A 19212-nucleotide genomic window follows, 5' to 3' on the forward strand; every position below is an offset into this window, starting at 1 on the left:
TACAGTGAGGCGTAGTAGGCCTATAATCAATTTGGCTCTGTTCTGGGTGTTAGGAACTGCGAAAATTCATTTTGAAATTAAATTAATTAATCTGCTATGAGGAGGAAATCTCTAACTACAATGACCACTCCGTTACAGTAGGTGGTGGTATCTGTCAAGAGGAGTGCTTAAAGCCAACCGAAGACGGAAGAATTACGATTTACCCAATGTACTGTATACTGTTCAATAGATTTACCCTACATTCCAAAGCACACCCTTAACCCTCTATACACATAAGAACACCGACAAATGACTTGAATATTATTAGGGGCAAACAGCCTATTTGTCACTTCGCTTACATTGTATGCCAGAGGGAAAGTATGTGCACTTAGAACATACCATAAGCATGCTGTACTTAAACATTAATACTGAAGCACTAAGGTTTGTGCATCTTTAATATAAGGGTAAAACGGAATCCTTTGAACCTAAGAGGTAATAAAATGGCGGGAAATATAAAGGATTTACGTCTTTGTAGCTGCTTATCGTGGTTAGCTTCATCACTCTGCCACCATTTGCTGGAGAAGCAGAGACTAATGTCAGGAACCATCTGGGACAAATCTTTGAACTGGAACTTATTTATTTCTGAAGAAAATACCAAAAAACATGCATTTAATAAATGTCTGGTGTTTGTTGTTTGAATTATGTTGTGGTAAGCGACCCCTTTAAACATTCCTGTGATCATCTTTAAAAAGTATTTAAATATAAGGTAGGCTATATGGTGATGGGAAATTGAGTAATTTATATTTTATCTGAATACCAACTAAATACTATGTCAAGACAAATACTAATTTCAATGAACAAGGTGTACCATGCTTTTTAGCCTCAAATGACCAGCGATCAATGCCCAGAGATCAATTTGAGTGTAGGACACAAAATGCAGCTCTTTGCATCCTTGAACTGCATACTGTATGGCAAAGCATCTGATGGATTAGGACTGTTTATGGTGTAACATATCTGACAGAGATGGTGGAGTTCTAGGACTCTCTACTTTATAATCTTAATTCTAATTAAGGGAAAAGGCCTACACCTCTATGGCCATATTCTCAAATCAGCAGTGAAGAAACTGGATAAAACACAATTTCATTAGTGGAGACTCACATGCAAATTCACTTAAATGCATGCAAGGAACTAATTACGAAGTTAAAATAAGATGCATTTAATAAATCGATAAACAGTAAAATAAATAAATAATTGCTATAAAACATTCACACAAATACAAATGCAAAACAAAATTGCATACAGACAGAATCATTGGCATGATTCCTTAAAGAGAGGTTGGCTAACAGGAGCTTATTGCTTCTATTCCTCCAGGAACTTGTCAGCAGTCTTCATGTTTTTTTTTTGTTTGTTTTTTTTTGTTGTTTTGTTTTGTTTTGTTTGTTTTTTATTTTGCTCCATGCAAAGAAAAAAAAAAACTTTGACTGCCAGATGATAGCTTGTTGGTGCCCAGTGCAAATCTGCTGATAATTTACTCAGTCCATGTGAGAAAGTACAGTAAAACCACCAATCACATCCTTGTACAGTGTCTGGTGGTAGCTCCTACAGTTCTGTCTCCTTTATCTGAGTGCAAGTGGTCACTACACACGGGTTTCGGCTGTCCCTCTGAATATCAGCGGACTCTCCATTCTGAACATTAGTTGCTGCCTCAGCAGGAGCTTCCTCAGCTATGTATCTTGTAAAGTTGGTATTTTGATATCCTGCAAGAGAAGAGAGAAACAAAACGTTGCAGTCATTTTAAGGGTGCTGTAGTATCTTCAGTGCTTGCTGAGCATGATTTTGTAATTGGCAGTATTTTTAAGCTGTCAAATTCAGACATTTACCTGGGTTAATTACACTAGTCCCGAGCTTTCTTTCTTGAGACTGCTTTTCTTCATGGCTTGATTTTGATTTGCTACTCTCCAGTGATTGTTCAGAATTTTCATTTTCTGGAATGAGAAAAATAACAACAATTAAAATACTCATAATAAATAACAAGGATAATAAAATCTATTATTATTATCATTATTATTATTATTATTATTATTATTATTATACAAAACAAGAGAACTAAATAGTAAAAGTATTGATTACTAAAATATTGAATATAATGCATACATATTGATTTTGATATATATTTACCTGGTATATTGATTTCAGAACTAACATAGTTTTGTGGGGGTTCAGTTTTATGTAGCTAAGAAACATATGCTGATCATAAGACGTGTCATTTTAAGAAACTAGTGGGTTTGTATTTAATGCCTATCCCTGGAGTCTGAATGAATGTTAAAGCCCAGTAAAAGATGGAACAGCTGTTCCCAGAGTCCGATGTTTGCACTTGCTCACCTAACTTCCAGATCACGTGAGCTTTTCGCAGCTTGATCAAGAAGAAAATGACCACCACCAGCAGGCCAAGGATGAGACAAGTCACAAGGAAAATGAGTACTGGGGCACTCTGTCTCTCGCTATCTCTCTGGTCCCATTCATTTTGAGGCTCTGAAGGTGATAATGTTGCTGTTATTCTCTAGCCAAGCACTTGTTACAACTCTTAGTTTTTACAAAGGTCCATGAGTACATCTGAGCAACGTACAGTTTGTATGTGGAGTGGTTGTTGATCAATTGTTGAAATGTTATTGACATGCAAACCAAAATAAGTGCATTTATATTAGAGGCATTTGTAATTGTTTTTTCTCTACAGTGGTAAATGTACCACATCAATGATAATGGAATCTCAATTTCAGAAAATAACTGTTTTAACTCAAATTCTCTGTACAAAGGAAAAGGACAGTTTTTGAAAGACCGAGACAGCGCTTACCTCCAACACTGGAGTTGGTGCTGGTGTTTGTTAATGCTGATATGGTGGTCACTGCTGCTGTAGTATTACCTGTAAAGACATTGTGTACTGAAGTATGTGTTCTGGTTCTCAGTTTAGTTCAGCTTGGTCTATTTTTTGTTTCAGAACAAATTGCAGGGGTGCACTTCCACCACCAGGAGGCCTTTTATCTTATGAATTTAAATGAATCCAATAGAGTCTGGTGGTGTGCATTAATTACAGCAAAAGACACAACAACTAAAAATACAGTTGAGATTTTACTTTGATCTAAAATGAGGAAATTTTATTTGAAATGTGAAAATACATAAACAGGCATTATTGACCCTTTCGTTTGATGAATTCTCCAAAATATGCCTATATTTCCCCCACCAAGTGATAAAACAAACCATAGTTTAAAATTAACTCTATATTGCCTTGTTAGCACACATTTCGTAAAAAATAAAAACATTCATTTGAGGTGTAATTTCACACATTTCATGCACCAGAGGGAAAAATACATTACAATGTTGTTTGAATTGTATACATTCACCAATGTCAGTAAACCTGAGTGTTCTGTGCACCTTACTTTAAAAATGGCCTAATGGCCTGGTTTCATGTTTAAAATTCATACAGAAACTTTCTTGTGGTTTGCTGCATTTGTGCACCTGACAGTGTGAGCAGTGGTCTTCTCTTTCACATGAACATAAGTACTGAAATGACCTTTCAAAACTGTGATTATTTATTCTCTGCAGTAGTAAATGTACCACATGAATGATAATGGAATCTCAATTTCAGAAAATAGCTGTTTTAACTCAAATTCTCTGTACCAAAGGAAAAAGACAGTGTTTGAAAGACAAAGTCAACGCTTACCTCCAAAACTGGAGTTGGTGCTGGTGTTTGTTAATGCTGATATGGTGGTCACTGCTACTGTGGGGTTACCTGTAAAAAATATTGAGTACTGAAGTATGTTTTTGCGCAGTTTAATTCAGATATGTCTATTTTTTCATTTCAGAACAAACTACAGGGGTGCACTTCCACCACCAGGAAGCATTTCATCTTATGAATTTAAACCCAATCCAGTCTGGTGATGTGCATTACTTAAAACTAAAAATACAGTTGAGATTTTACTTTGATCTAAAATGAGTAAATTTTATTTGAAATCTGAAAATACATAAAGAAGCATTATTGACCCTTTCGTTTGATAAATTCCCCAAAATATGCCTATATTTTCTCCACCAAGTGATCAAACAAACATGGACATACGTACTGAAATGGCCTTTAAAAACAAATTTCCCAGAAATTAAAGGACAGCTTAAATATTCAGGGTTTAAAGAAATCCAAGAAATATACATTTGTGGTTATAACAGATGGTGTCTGTGCACAGGAAATGCATCTACTCACTGTCAGTGCCAGAGTGAGGGTCGATGGTTGATTGTGTTGCTTGCTCTGTTGTATCAGCTGTACTGGACCAATATCCTACTGTTGCAGATGAGAATTGTTCTTCTGTAGCTGTGACAAACATGGGCTTTATTTGAAATTACAGTTCACATGACTCATTTGTAAATTTGAACATCTGTAATATCACATGAAGCTATGAATGCTTCTGTCTCTGAAGGTAACGTACAGTTAATCATCATAAAGTGCTGTAATCCTGCACAATCTAACAAAATGACATTAGATATAAAATGTCTATGAGAAAGAACCAGACCAAAATCTTTAGGCAGAGACTGTTGTTATGGGAAGTATTGTAATTTGCTGAACAGTAGGATATCTGAACGGTAATGGTGACTGCAAGTACCACAAAATGTCCCTGGAGCAGTAGCTCAAACACTTACTCTTTGTGCATTGCTATGCATTTTCACCGTAATTATCACTTTTCTACACTCTGAACAGAGAAGAGATCACAAGATGTCAAAATGTCCCCCTTCGGACTGTTGTCAGAGTGTCCATATTAAGAAGTTGTGACTTGAGGGGAAAATACCGAAGGGTACGTAATGGATTGTGTTTTCCCCCATGCACTCAGGCCACGAAGCCACATGCTTTCACTTCCTGTTCCTCAAAGTGACCAGTTTGCAGAAGAACGGCAGTCAGCAGATTTATTGTAAATATTGTGACTTCTCTTTGATGTTGGCGAAATGTTACTGGGGGTGGACATGGGAGAGGGGTATGAGAGTTCCTGCTGAACCATTCAAACTAAACTCTCATTGTCTTAAGGGAATTATTTGAATCTTGCTAGAACCAATATAAAGGTTTGATGATTGGTTTGGTTAGACTTGTACATTTCTTTCAATTTAGTTTTTTTATTGATGCTATTTTTAAAAATATGTGTAGGTTACCACATAGTTATCAATCAATATGTGATGTTTTCAGTCGTGAAAAAGGCCAATAGCAAATCAGCATTTTGAAATCAGTGAAATCAGTGAAATCACAAGTTGGACTTTCTTGTTACATCTGACCACAAAATTCTCTGCATTCTCAGAATTTTATACCCTCAGCAAACCACCAAAGCTTCCTTCTAAACTTCACTAATATTATGTACTGAAATAATATCTAGCACAGTCACAAAACTAATGGTGCAAGCAGGGAATCCTTTGAAAAAAACACACTTACAATCTTTTGTAATAGATATGAAGTTCATCAGATGGGAGTTCAAGGCTTGGTGGTGAATAATACACTTCACAGTAACCCTCCTCTTGAGAGCTTGGACTAGGATTATGTCCACCGATGAGCATTTGTCAGGATTTACACCACACTGGTACTGGGCGTGGGGAGCTAAACCATAAAAATGAAAAATAAATACATTTGTCAATCTGTCATTCACAAGTCCATAGATTTTATTTGGTATGTGAAAATCAAAACTAGAGCAACAGCAATAATAACAGCTACAACTACATTGCCAAGAATACTTCATTAAGTCAGTTGATTAACTCAGTTAGATCTGTTACTCTGCCTTCCTGAGATTCACTGGGGAAATACAGACTTTCGGTTCAGTTATTTTTGGTGAGAACTGGCAGGAGTTGTAGGGGATTCACTAAGGGTGTTTATTGTTCTGTTGCCTCATATCTCTATTTGTATATCTTTGACCTTTCCAGGTAACCACCCCATCTCTGTTTTTTGTGTATTCATTTTGTCCATTCTCCAATTACAGCATTAACAAGAATATTACACAATATTGTAAAACTTAATTTTCACTCCCCCCCCCCCCCCTCCCCCCCCCAAGACAAACATAAAAAGTTATGTTTTTTATTTTTTTTGTTGCTAATAGTTTGAATATTTTAAGTACAATTGAAATATTGGAAATGTCAACCATTTCTCATAGGTTTGGTCACTATCCACCAAGTTTGTCAGCATTACTCATATATGAAGTATGGAAGAAGCTCTTTCAATGATATGACATAGCATTCAATGATATAATTGAGATGTATTTTAGAATAAAATGGCCATGGTGAAATCTTTTACTCTGCATTAGAGAGCGTTTATTGAGCACTCACCATCAAGCTGTAACCCACTTTCAAATCGCCAAGATATTCTGGGAGGAGAAGAGTTTGCCTCAGCTGAACATTTGATTGCGGTCCTGTCTTCATGCTCAGTCATCTCCAGTTTAGGGAAACCTTGGGAGTCACAGATATCATTTTTCAGGGTTTAGCTCTCCTAGTTCTGCCTGATACTTTCACACAAGAAACAATGTTTAACAACTGGTTAAGCATAAATACATTTTCCAATGTATTCCAACAATAAATTCTAAGAAAAAAAATGGACTCCATGAAATGAAAAATGATTCTTACCTACAACTGTCACTTTGAATCGCTTTGTTATGACTGGCTGGGTGTATTGTAAGCATGTGTAATGGCCTCCATCTTTAAAATTGACATTCGCCATGCTAATTGTATATTCTGAGTGGGAAAAGGTGACAAGCCTGTAGCGTTTGTTCCGAAGGGCTGAAAATTAAGAAGAAACCATCCACTTAGAAAACATACTGAAATAGCAGTACAGAATATCTAGGCCAGTAAATCATCTTAACTGACATATGAGAGGACATTGTTTCCTAAATCGATTCGGCAAATGCTGTGTATACTACAAGGTTGCCAGATGTAGCTATCCTTATGTCATATATTAAATTCCCAAATGTTGGGACTACACATTCATTTTCCACAAAACGAAGGAAGCATAGCCAAAAGGATCGAGTAAACAGAATAAAATACAGCAAAATAAAAATTAAGTATGGCATGTAAAAGAACCTTTTCACATTAGGGGACTTGGGGTCAAAAACTGTTCACATGGACAAACAGAAATCCACACAGATAAGAGATGTATAGTAATTTCATGCTCACCTTTATGGCTGTTGAAGAATATCACAAACCCATTAGGATTTTTCCATTCTAAATGTGTGACATTGGCAACATGAATTGAACACCTGAGTATTAGTGTGTCCCCCTCCATCACAGTTATGTTTTCTGTTTTCAAAGCCGTCGCCATGCCTAAAAGGTGGAAGGTAAGACAACTATTTACCAAGGTGACATTAAAAAAAGATTTTATCTCTAACTGGACAATAACATTCACAGCTGTTTGCCTCACAGGCAGCACATCACCCAGTCAGCACCATAAGTGTTAACTGACTGCCCCATTGAGCATAACAAAAAGTATGATAACTGAAATGGTTTATTAATTAACATTTAAAACACCTGAAACAATCTGCAGTCTACCATATTTCTGTGGGAAGCTAAATAAAGTGTGTGTGTGTGCTGGGGGGGGGGGTGGGGGGGGGGGGGGGGGGCGGGGGCGGATATGTAAAGAACAGTAGCGATAACTGGGCAGTGTGGGGTGCAGGCTAGCAGAGGTGGGGTGCTAAAGCCTTTGCCACAGAGCTCTGAATCATAGCTCTGCCCACTGGCTGTGTGGCCACAGGGGCTGTAATGGAAAGTGGAAAACAGCAGAAGTTCCGACTGATAGTGTCACACAGGTCTGGGGGTGGGAGTGTGAGGAGAGATGGGGGGGCTCTGCTATCAAAATATTTGTCACACGTCTGCTGCTACACATTTCACTGCAGCCTCAACTGCAACAGGAAACCGTGTGGTGTAGAGAGAAGCTCCTCACATGAACAACTTGAAAGTAAACGCAAGGGCTCAAATGGAGAAGCATAACCATATTTGATTTTGCATTCTGAGGAACATTCTCTCTTTTTTGCCTTTGATTTGCTTTCCTTTACTTTGCTTTGCTGTTTTGTTCATGCTTTGAACATTGGTGCAACGGGGGAAACTGACACCCACTGCTAGGTGGGCTTGGAATATTTTTCAGCAATAAGGTTGCACAATTTTCTCACACTTTGTGTGGGACACATCAGACCACATACCATTAGTAATATGTTGAATGTGATGCATACAAAAGAATTAGCATATGGGTTTTGGCTCTGAAAACAGCAGCTCCTCTACAAATTGTTTCTGAACACCATTATATATAATCTGTAGTTCCTATTTTCCATGCAAATGTGTCATTTTAAAAAGCACACCTATAAACAATGTTTTTAGACACTGTCAATAAAGTGCGAGTTATAGTGCCCAGGATATTATGTTACACTTTGGTATATGCAGCTTGAAAATCTAAAATAAATGGCAGCCACTGAACTATGCAGATGATGCCCACAGTAAAGACTGCTACACCACACAGCTATACACACTACAAACCATAAGTGTAATCTAAATGTAAATGTAGAAATGATTGGAAGAACATATTGTGTTAATGAAATAAGCACTGTTCAATAATTTTTTAGCTTTAGGCAATGGTAACTGTAATGAGTTAGACTTTACCAAGATGAGTGTCTTGGGCAGCTATCGAATACACATTATACAACATAATTTTATATGAAATTTGATAGGGAAATTCTTTAGACCAGTGGTTCCCCAGACTTCCCCCCCCCCCCTCCATTTTCCAAATCCACCACCATTCTTTTCACTTCCACCACCTTCACTGACAAACATTTAAAAACTGGTGCAGAATCCTTTGTCACATTAAAACTTAAGGTCTACAGTACACAATGATTGCATGCCTCATAGGTAAACTGTACTTTTATGTACATGCAATCTAAATGTAAATGTTGGTGATCAGGTCGTTGTCAGAAAGAACAGCACAGTATGTACACAACTGAAGAATAACCAACCAGCAATATTATGGAGTCCATTTCATTGCAGTCACCAACAGTTATCGTACGATCATCATAAGCTTTCACCATGCAGCATCTGCTGGTGTGGAAACCAAGCTTTTTTCCATCACCAGGATCTGAAATATGTTTGAATAAAAGGTTTGTTGCATGAAAAAAAGGCTCTACTCACCCCTTACAACAAGGACTAGAAAGCAAATCTGTAGCTGCAGTAACATCATCACACCGTCAGGCAGAAGCGAACTACCAAAGACGCTTCCTGTTTCAGAGACTTTATTCAATTCTCCATGACATCACTTCACACATAGTCTATGGGTTTTCCAGAAGAAAAAGTTCAATTCAGGTTCAAAGAATTTTGCTTTTTGCTATGAATAGATTGGAATTGTTTTAGTCTTACATACATATGGGTCCATTTTTAGCTGTTTAATTTCTCACCAAATAAACCAACATTGAATCACTGTATTGATTAGTTCATTAATTTGACAGATTAATAAATAGTCCAATTAAGTTTTTAACAAATCAGTTGTGGTGATTTTTGTTATTGTCAAATAAAATGTATTCATTTGAAGGATGAATTATTTTACTGCACTTGACATAAGATTAGGTGTCTAGATGTCAGCAAATTCCACTATATCCCGTAGCCAGCGTGAAGATAAAATAAGGTAATTTGCTGATGACTCCACTGTTGTTAGTCTGTTTGGTGATAAGGACACCTGTCATGGGCCTGTAATGGATGACTTTCTACAGTGGTGTGATGATGCCTTTCTACAGCTTAATGTTTTAAAAACTAAAAATATGACCATTGGTTTTAGATACAAACCCTGTGCCACTACTCAAAAAATAATTAAGGGCCAAGAAGTAGACAGTGTAAAAAGAGTTACAAAGGTCTGGGCACTATTACTGATTGTAAGTTGTCCTTTAATGTAAATACTGATGCATTGCAAAAGACAGCATTTATTTTGCTTAAGGAAGCTCAGATCTTTTAATATTGACACGACCCTGATGATGATGGTTTATAAGTCTTTTACTGAGTCCGTTTTAAGTCTCAATATACGTTGGTGTGCTAATTTGAATGTCATACATAGGAATTTACCTAACCATACTGTTGATCAGTACAGAAAGATAATTGGAGTAAAACAGAAGCTTCTGTTGGAGCTGTTTGACAGAAAGGCCATGCGAAAGTCTCAGGCCACCCCTCTAGACTTGAACCATCCACTGCATTTTGAATTTTTTTCCCTCTATCCTTCAGCGCTTTTGGCTGCCAAATATTAAGACTAACTGATACAGAAATGATCTTGTTCCTTCAGCCATGGGTGTATTAAACAAATTGAAATCAGGAAACCGTGGTAGGCACTAAGCTATTTATATGAGGTAGGGGTGTATGTTTTTTCTGCGTGTTTCATATCATACTGTCAGTTGATTCTTTTATGTTTTTGTACTGTATTTCATCTTAATGCTGCATCTCAATTGCCCTCTGGGATTATAACAATAAGTATGAATCTGATTAATAAAGTAGATTTTAAATGCCAAATTGGTATCGTTTGGCTTCATTCTTAACTCCAATTTCTCTTGTGTTCTATGAGCTAATACACGAATCATGGAATGTAGCCAAATCTTTTCTTTTCAAACAAAGAGAATGTATACGTCAAGTCAAACAGATTTCTTTCATCCCATGTTATCCCTGTTCCAGCCATTACCAAAACTAGTATGGGAGTGTTTCTTTCAGTAGCCTAATCACTCAAACAAACCCATTTCATACAATAACTATCAATCCGGAACTTTTAGCTACCGCGGGCAGAAGCAATCCAAGGTGGGGTGTCTCTAGTAACGTCCACTTGTATCATTTGGATAAAATTTAGCTTTCAGAAGAATTTCATGGAATGCACTGTACAGTGTCATCACTTACTGTTACAAATAAAATTTCCCTTTTGTATTCCACAAATGTGAGCCAGAAAAACTCAATTTTTGCTTGGTGATTCAGAAAATGTACAATGAAGTAGGCCTAATCTCATACAGAACTCATCCAGAGTTTACACAGATTACTCATTGCTAAGAAAAGCAAAGCATAGAACCCCGAGCATTATTTCCTGTAGGTCTACTACATATTCTAAACAGGATAAATTATCCTGCATGAGCCTTGGAATTTGATAAGGGACCCAGTTTAATTAGTTCTAAAATTGCTGTTGGTATAGCCTATGTGTTGTAAAGATATTCAGCAAACAAAGATAAAATATTGTGCCTTTCCAAAATAAAATAAAAATAAGACAATGTTAAAACGTTGGTAAGTCATGCTCAATGTTTTGCATTAACCGACAGTTTACAGAAAGTTCAACCCACTGGCATTTCAAACTCAAATTTCCTTGGTCATTTGGATTCCTATTTTAAGGAAGCTATGCCCACGCACACACCTACGTGAAGTACTGCATAGCCTACTGCATAGGCTACTGTAGCTAGTGTGGGTGTTGAAAATCGCTAGCCAAAAAAGGGCATCCGTTGTCACAAAGACCACCAATAACCAGACATGTTCAGGGTGTCAAATTGCATAAGGTATTAAAGGTGTCGCGTAAACTGTAAGTTTGTTGATGATATAACGTCATGATACAACTAAAAAATAAAAATCACTAACCAGCTTAAAATAATGCACCTTTATGTAAAGCTTTGGAATTGTGCAGAAGATTCTAGTTCGTGTAGCCCATATCAACGGTATCCTGTTGCTAGTTTGATGTCGTACGTAACTGTAGGGAAAATCCACTTCAGTTTCATCCCTTTAGAATGTTCGAGTGCTTATGACGCAAATATACGGGACTAAATTCAGAGCTGAAAATAGGGTATGTCTGTCCTGCTGAAAATGAACATACGAACCTCACTGAAATTAACAGGCTAGGCTAACAGCCGAATCATCACCCCTACACGAGACTACTTCAAAATGCAACTCTTGTAGTACTTATCGCCATCTAGTGGGGCCATTTATGTTACAAATTAAATGAAACTGCATCACCAACTAAAATAGTAGGCTAGGCAAAATAAAATAGCAGTTAGCTATTAAACTTACACTTGCCATATAATAGCACGCTATCGTGTTCATATTTTACTGTTAACTGTGTGAGGTGACGTAGTACACCAAACCGATTAGCTACAGAAAGAACTAGAACATTTCCGTGTTATTTCAGTCACTAATCTCTCCACACCACTGATTGCTCTACCCTGTCCTCTTTTCGAGGATTTTATGTAGAATAAAACAGCGTCCGTGTGACTGAACCAATCAGAGGCTGAATATTGTTGAGTGATATAAATAAATTAATGATGCTCCAATCCGACGTTGTAACTGCACAGAGAAAGGCTTTTCTCTTGACTGGGAGAAAGCCGATTGGTTCTTGAGATCGTACAGTGATACGGAAAGGGTAACTGAACATCTCTACATCTCAGGTTCAGGCTCTTCTCATTGCGTGCTAGGCGGAGACTGCGGGCAGCTCTTTGTTAACAAGAGTCCATCCATCAGAAAACAGGTAACGTTGATTTAAATGTAATGTGCACTTTAGTAAGCCGAAGCAAATTAATTTACATTGAATGGAAGTACATGTGATCAGGTTTTGTATAAATGGCTATATCAATTTGTATGTCGCATTTGCACGCACGTTAAAATCGTCATCTTATATTTTACGTACTGTTTTCTTTGTTGGTTTAGTTCAATCCCGCCACGGTCATTTTCGTAAACTGACATGAATTTGCTCGGCGAAGCAGCTGGATTACTACACGACCGCTCTTGGTTACCGGCGAATGGCCGCAGATGCCGGTCTCCCACTGCAGTAGAATTCATGCTTTGTCCTTCAGAGATACGAGTGGGGGAGGGTGGTAGCATGTGCTTGGTAGCAGATGGCAAGGGATGATCATATTTAATCGCGTTAGGTGCCTCGTCACATTCAGCACAGAAGCGTGGGAGCCATATTAACATGAAATCTTAAAATCAATAAAATTAAATATTTTTTGTAAGAATGTCCGCATTTTGTTGGCAACGATACAAACAGGCCTACATATGTCGCCTATATTTTTATAATCGTGTATTTAACAGATTACATATTGATCTAACGTTTTGAATGTAGACGTGGCTATTCTTTACACCAACATCTATTTAAAAATAGTTTAATGAATACGAGCAAGTGACGCAATGCACTGTCCGATAAAAGGAAATGTCCTTGGAAGCACAGTGTGGTTGCAATGTGATAATCACGTGTTGGCCTGAGCGAGGCGAGCATCCTCCAAGGGACTGCAGCCTCCATTTCCCCATTGCATTTAAAAATGTAAGCTGGAATTGTTTGACCTTAGCAAGCTGCGATTGAATATGCTATAACAATAGTGTTTCATTTATCTAAAAGCAGAACGCATAATTAATTTAATTTACTTGTAAAGCAGCTTTGCTTTATTAATAATCGTTTTAATGTAATAAAATAACATCATAGTCACCTCAGGTGTTGGTTTGGACGCGTTGAGTTGTGTTTTTATCGGTAAATTGAAACCTGAGCTGAAAATTTTTAAAAGAAGCGTTAACAGGATTGCTTAGCAACTCGGCGTGAATTGCACGGTGCAGTATCTGAATAGTCATTGCTGCCCCCTACAGGACTGTTATGCTTAATGCGTATTTGACTGTCCCTCTCGGCACAGGAACCATGTCCAAGGGAACGGCAGTTGGTATTGATCTGGGGACAACCTACTCCTGCGTAGGTGTCTTCCAGCATGGCAAAGTTGAGATCATTGCCAACGATCAGGGAAACAGGACCACACCCAGCTATGTAGCATTCACCGATAGTGAGCGACTGATTGGAGACGCTGCAAAGAATCAGGTTGCAATGAACCCCACCAACACAGTGTTTGGTAAGTTTTAAATACAGTATAAGGTCTTTAATTGCTGTACATTGCTACATACCCATGTTTTTTTGTAACTTATGTTGCCCTCAAAAAATCATGTGATTTCCACCAAGTTTCTTGTTGGGTATATGATCTTTAAAGTACTTTGTGGCTCACAGTGATGAAGTTGATTCCTAAGTCATTCGTAGTTTCCACCAGAGGTTGAAAAACCAAAGACGGCCCAAGTACCTTCCTTGGATGTCTGAGTGAGCAGCCATTAGTAAGCTTGTTAAGCCAGATTGAAATCTAGTGCAGGTCACCATCTTAACATAGAGTTTTTTATATTGGACTGTTCTTAACAGATGCCAAACGTCTAATTGGCAGAAGGTTTGAAGATTCTGTTGTGCAGTCTGACATGAAGCATTGGCCGTTCAACGTTGTCAATGACAACAGTCGTCCTAAAGTGGAAGTTGAATACAAAGGGGAGACCAAAACCTTCTACCCTGAGGAGATCTCATCCATGGTGCTGGTCAAGATGAAAGAAATTGCGGAAGCCTATCTAGGAAAGGTAAGTTTTGTTCAGTGCCTGAGTTTGAAGTGAGATGTTTTGAAGGTCTTGCTTTTTTAATTGTGCATCATTGTTAATTCTCCTTAATTCAGGCTGTTACAAACGCTGTTGTGACGGTACCAGCTTACTTCAATGATTCCCAGCGGCAAGCTACCAAGGACGCCGGTACAATTTCAGGTCTAAATGTTTTGCGAATCATCAATGAACCAACTGCTGCTGCTATTGCTTATGGATTGGACAAGAAGGTAAGACTTTCATTTTACTTCCATATAAAACTTGATGGAAGTTTCAGAAAGTAATGTGGATAAGTGAATAAAATTGAGAAGTATAACAGAAATTGTTAGATGCAAAAATCGTTTGTTACTGGTTATAGGTTATTTGGGTAAAACCTGGAATTACATGTTTTTACATGCATGCATAAATGTTCAGTCCTGTGCTTTCTCAAGAAATATAATGACTAAAGATTATATATGTACTTTCCATGAATGTGTGGTGGATGTCTTATTTATGGGGAAAAAAAGCTAAAACCCCTTAATTTTCCAGGTTGGTTCAGAACGCAACGTCCTTATTTTTGATCTCGGTGGTGGCACGTTTGATGTCTCCATCCTGACCATCGAGGATGGAATCTTTGAAGTGAAGTCGACGGCTGGAGACACTCATCTGGGTGGTGAAGACTTCGATAATCGCATGGTCAACCACTTCATTGCCGAGTTCAAGCGCAAGTACAAGAAGGACATCAGCGACAACAAGAGAGCTGTCCGCCGTCTCCGCACCGCCTGTGAGAGAGCCAAGCGCACCCTGTCCTCCAGCACCCAGGCCAGTATCGAAATTGACTCCTTGTACGAGGGCATCGACTTCTACACCTCCATTACCAGGGCTCGTTTTGAGGAGCTGAACGCTGACCTGTTCCGTGGCACCTTGGATCCGGTCGAGAAGTCTCTCCGTGATGCCAAGTTGGACAAAGCCCAGATCCACGACATTGTCCTGGTCGGCGGCTCTACGCGAATCCCCAAGATCCAGAAACTGCTTCAAGATTTCTTCAATGGCAAGGAGCTCAACAAGAGCATCAACCCTGATGAAGCTGTCGCTTATGGTGCAGGTAATGCTCAATATCAGTTTGTTAACTGTCATATACTCTTGCTGTGATGAAGTTGATTCCTAAGTCATTCGTAGTTTCCACCAGAGGTTGAAAGACCAGAGATGGCCCAAGTACCTTCCTTGGATGTCTGAGCGAGACCACAGTAATATATGGAGCTGAACTCTTATTTTCAGTGTGAGTGATGCCCCTTTTCCTTATTGACAGCGGTCCAGGCTGCTATCCTGTCTGGTGACAAGTCTGAGAACGTTCAAGATCTGCTGCTGCTTGATGTCACCCCTCTGTCTCTGGGTATTGAGACAGCTGGTGGCGTCATGACCGTTCTGATAAAGCGCAACACAACCATTCCCACAAAACAGACCCAGACCTTCACGACCTACTCAGACAACCAACCCGGTGTGCTCATCCAGGTGAGAGTTTGAATGGGATTGTGGTGTTTTCCTGATTGTTCGCTGTGATGAAGTTGATTCCTAAGTCATTCGTAGTTTCCACCAGAGGTTGAAAGACCAAAGATGGCCCAAGTTACCTTCCTTGGATGTCTGAGCGAGCATTAAGGCAGAGCTGACCTATTGATCATGTCATCTTGTGTCAGTGAAAATGGTTGTCAAATAATGGGGGATTATGTCAAGTTATTAACTAGTGATTTTTACACAGGTCTATGAAGGTGAAAGAGCCATGACAAAGGACAACAACTTGCTGGGCAAGTTTGAGCTGACAGGCATTCCCCCAGCACCCCGTGGTGTTCCGCAGATCGAAGTCACCTTTGACATTGACGCCAATGGCATCATGAATGTCTCTGCGGTTGACAAGAGCACTGGCAAGGAGAACAAGATCACAATCACCAATGACAAAGGTACAGGGGGGAATTTTACAGGGGGGTTAAAAGTATATGCTTACCTTGACTACATGCCGTGAGTGTTGGAATTCCTCAATCTGAATGTTGAATGCAAACAGGTCGTCTCAGCAAGGAGGACATTGAGCGCATGGTCCAGGAGGCTGAGAAGTACAAGGCTGAGGATGATGTGCAGCGCGATAAGGTGTCCTCCAAAAATTCTCTGGAGTCCTACGCATTCAACATGAAATCCACCGTGGAGGATGAGAAGTTGCAGGGCAAGATTAGTGAAGAGGACAAACAAAAGATCTTGGACAAGTGCAATGAGATCATCAGCTGGCTGGACAAGAATCAGGTGTGGGCACATTTGCATTCCACCAGTAGTCTTAAGCCTTGCTAGTTCGTCTTCCTATTTGAAGCATTCATTGTAAATGGATAGAAATAGGTGTTGCCTAACCCAAATATTTTGGCAGATCCAGTTGTGTAAAAATTAAAATCATGCAAGGCGCCCCTGAACATATGTATTATGATTTACACAGTAATTCATTGAAATTGACTGTAATTTTGTGTCTCTGTCAGACTGCGGAGAAGGAAGAGTTTGAGCATCAACAGCAGGAGCTGGAGAAGGTGTGCAACCCCATCATCACCAAGTTGTACCAGAGTGCTGGGGGTATGCCAGGGGGAATGCCAGGTGGAATGCCTGGAGGGTTCCCAGGAGCGGGGGGTGCTCCCACTGGTGGTGGTTCCTCAGGGCCAACTATTGAGGAAGTCGATTAAAGATAATGTTGATGTGGCAACAAATGTGCTAATGTGCAGGGGCCCAAATTGTACGCCAAAGCTGGACATTGGCTGATCATTATTTATTGAAACAGAATATAGCTGCTTTGTTCTCAATACTTGAACATGCCCACTGTAGACACTGCAGTGTAGTATGGTGTGAGCTCTCCAAGTCAGGAGTTCCAGTGTATTAAAAAAAAAAAAAAAAAAAAAACTTAAATGTTGAACTTGCTTTATTTAATAGTGTATGCGTTTTGAGTCTAATTTCCACTCACATTGTAATAGAGGGCACATTTGCACATATGCAGTTCTAATTATCTTTTTTGATGATTCAATTCATGTACTCTTTTTCAAATTAGGTAGTTCATGTATGAAAGGATGTATTAGGTATTTACGAAAGTATGAATGTCATCCAGCTTCACATTGGTAGATATGGGCCATTTGGGTCTAAAGCCAGACAATATTAAAGTAGCTAAATCAGCTTGTACAGCAACAATGTTTCTAGAGGCTATAGTACAATGTATATAGTAGAACTCATGCTGTACGGTTTACATTGAGAGTAGCAGTCTCAGGTTACATGGTCCAGAGAAGAGTATTCCAACTATAAACATTTGGATAATTTCTTGAATTTGGTAATATTAATCTAAACAAACTGTAGGTACATCACTAAAAGCTACTTGTACATTTTCTTGCTTTAAACCACAAACTGCAGAATATCCTATAAATATGCTTTGGTCTGCATCTGATGCCACACTGGGGCTCATTCTTGCACTGGAACAGTGCTTTGGAAGAGCCGCTCCACAGCCTAGTCTACAATTTGCTAGTTCTGACAAAATATATACACGCATTTATCAACATTTTTGCATTATAACCCCGATGAATTTAAATCCGAAAGATTCAGGTTCACCTGTAGAATTTTAGAGATCGTAACCGATAGGGGACGAGTTGGTCGGGCAATGCCGGTCCTGGAGGGCCAGTGTATGATTTTACCAATCACCCAGGTTAAACGAGCCGATTGGCTTTATACAGCAACACCAGTTCACTCCTAATTAGATCACAGTAAAACGTTTCCTACAGGGGACACAATAACTTCATCTGTCATTTGTGCGCTTAAAACATTTTGCCAAATGTCAGAGGGCATACATTTTAGGAGGAATCTATTACGGCCCCAAGTTAAAATCAAAGCTAGAAACGGATACGACGCTCGCTGCACCTCTGGTTTAGAAGTAGGCTGCAAGTCCAGGCACAGCTTACCTAAATGAGGTGCAAGTGAAACCAGTAGTTCATAGAGGTCCCCGATTTGGATAATAATAATAGCCATATTAAACAATGCTAATCCGACATTTTATAAATTGCTTGTTTAACAGGAGCCATTGCTGTGGCTGAAGGTTTACCTTCAATTACACTAAAGTCTAACAAAACAATCGCCACATGACATGTAAAGGGAGTTTTTTTTTTTTTTTTTATTCAATGACTGCAACAATGCAATCATCCCACTCAAATTCCAGTTTGCCAATCAGGCTTAATCACTGACCCGCAAGATTAGTCTACGGCTGCGTTCGAATAGTCAAAAAAATTACGTCTTATGTCTTTTCCTAACCACTTTTCCTTGACCTCGATGGAAAACGTCATGAGGTCAAGGAAAGATGTGAAGGAGAATTCATAATGACTTAGCACCGCGGTTGTCTTTTCCTAAGAGAATCCGACTGCACTTACACTAGGCTACGTAATTATGCGACGGCTAATGTTATTGACGTGGGTCTGCCGTGGTGAAACTACAGTGTTCCGAAAATTGACTACTAAAAGCGCATCTACTTCGCCCCGTGCGTTCTTACCTTGTTGTTTCATGCAGGCTATATAAACGTGGACAATCCGGTGAAAAATATTACTTCATTACCAAGGCTGGAATTGAAATGAAAAAAAGGAATATCAGGCTACCAGTCACAAAAGTGAAACGATTGTCATGTTGAGAATGGTTGCTCACGCTCACCCTCCTGTCCACTCATATGTATCGACATGAATCCCAATTAGTATGATTGTATGAAAATAATTGTTAAATTTAATGCAAAATAGGCATAACATGTTAGGCCTACAAATCTAGCCTACTACTGTACAT

At 38.9% G+C, this 19212-nt stretch overlaps 2 protein-coding genes and 3 non-coding genes across 8 annotated transcripts; 4 read left to right on the plus strand and 1 right to left on the minus strand.

The window, feature by feature from the left end:
- Window positions 1-1179: 1179 nt before the first annotated feature.
- LOC118235939 (cytotoxic and regulatory T-cell molecule) lies at window positions 1180-18974 on the minus strand. 4 transcript variants are annotated; one of them, XM_035433848.1, is made up of 12 exons: window positions 13443-13642; window positions 8982-9100; window positions 7159-7305; window positions 6613-6765; window positions 6319-6438; window positions 5438-5599; window positions 4229-4336; window positions 3698-3766; window positions 2831-2899; window positions 2362-2511; window positions 1860-1964; window positions 1180-1736 (listed from the first exon to the last, which is right to left on the minus strand). In XM_035433848.1, the coding sequence occupies exons 3-12, from the start codon at window positions 7301-7303 to the stop codon at window positions 1579-1581; spliced, it is 1239 nt and encodes a 412-aa protein (XP_035289739.1). In that variant the 5' UTR covers window positions 7304-7305; window positions 8982-9100; window positions 13443-13642; the 3' UTR covers window positions 1180-1578. The 4 variants fall into 4 exon arrangements, with proteins under 4 accessions (XP_035289739.1, XP_035289737.1, XP_035289735.1 ...); XM_035433846.1 differs by lacking the exons at window positions 8982-9100; window positions 13443-13642 and adding an exon at window positions 18932-18974; XM_035433844.1 differs by lacking the exons at window positions 8982-9100; window positions 13443-13642 and adding an exon at window positions 9154-11585.
- On the plus strand, window positions 12334-17352 carry LOC118235937 (heat shock cognate 71 kDa protein-like). The gene is made up of 9 exons (XM_035433842.1): window positions 12334-12487; window positions 13641-13850; window positions 14186-14391; window positions 14484-14636; window positions 14935-15490; window positions 15695-15897; window positions 16142-16340; window positions 16442-16674; window positions 16899-17352. Exons 2-9 carry the CDS (start codon window positions 13646-13648, stop codon window positions 17094-17096), a joined length of 1953 nt encoding a protein of 650 aa, XP_035289733.1. The 5' UTR covers window positions 12334-12487; window positions 13641-13645; the 3' UTR covers window positions 17097-17352.
- On the plus strand, window positions 13997-14093 carry LOC118236792. Its single transcript, XR_004767076.1, has one exon. It is a non-coding gene; the product is annotated as a small nucleolar RNA SNORD14 (small nucleolar RNA).
- Window positions 15529-15625, plus strand: LOC118236838. The gene has a single exon (XR_004767117.1). It is a non-coding gene; the product is annotated as a small nucleolar RNA SNORD14 (small nucleolar RNA).
- Window positions 15937-16034, plus strand: LOC118236834. The gene has a single exon (XR_004767114.1). It is a non-coding gene; the product is annotated as a small nucleolar RNA SNORD14 (small nucleolar RNA).
- Window positions 18975-19212: the final 238 nt, after the last annotated feature.

Source organism: Anguilla anguilla, chromosome 9 (genome assembly GCF_013347855.1).
Source record: "Anguilla anguilla isolate fAngAng1 chromosome 9, fAngAng1.pri, whole genome shotgun sequence".
NCBI classification, from domain to species: Eukaryota; Metazoa; Chordata; class Actinopteri; order Anguilliformes; family Anguillidae; genus Anguilla; species Anguilla anguilla.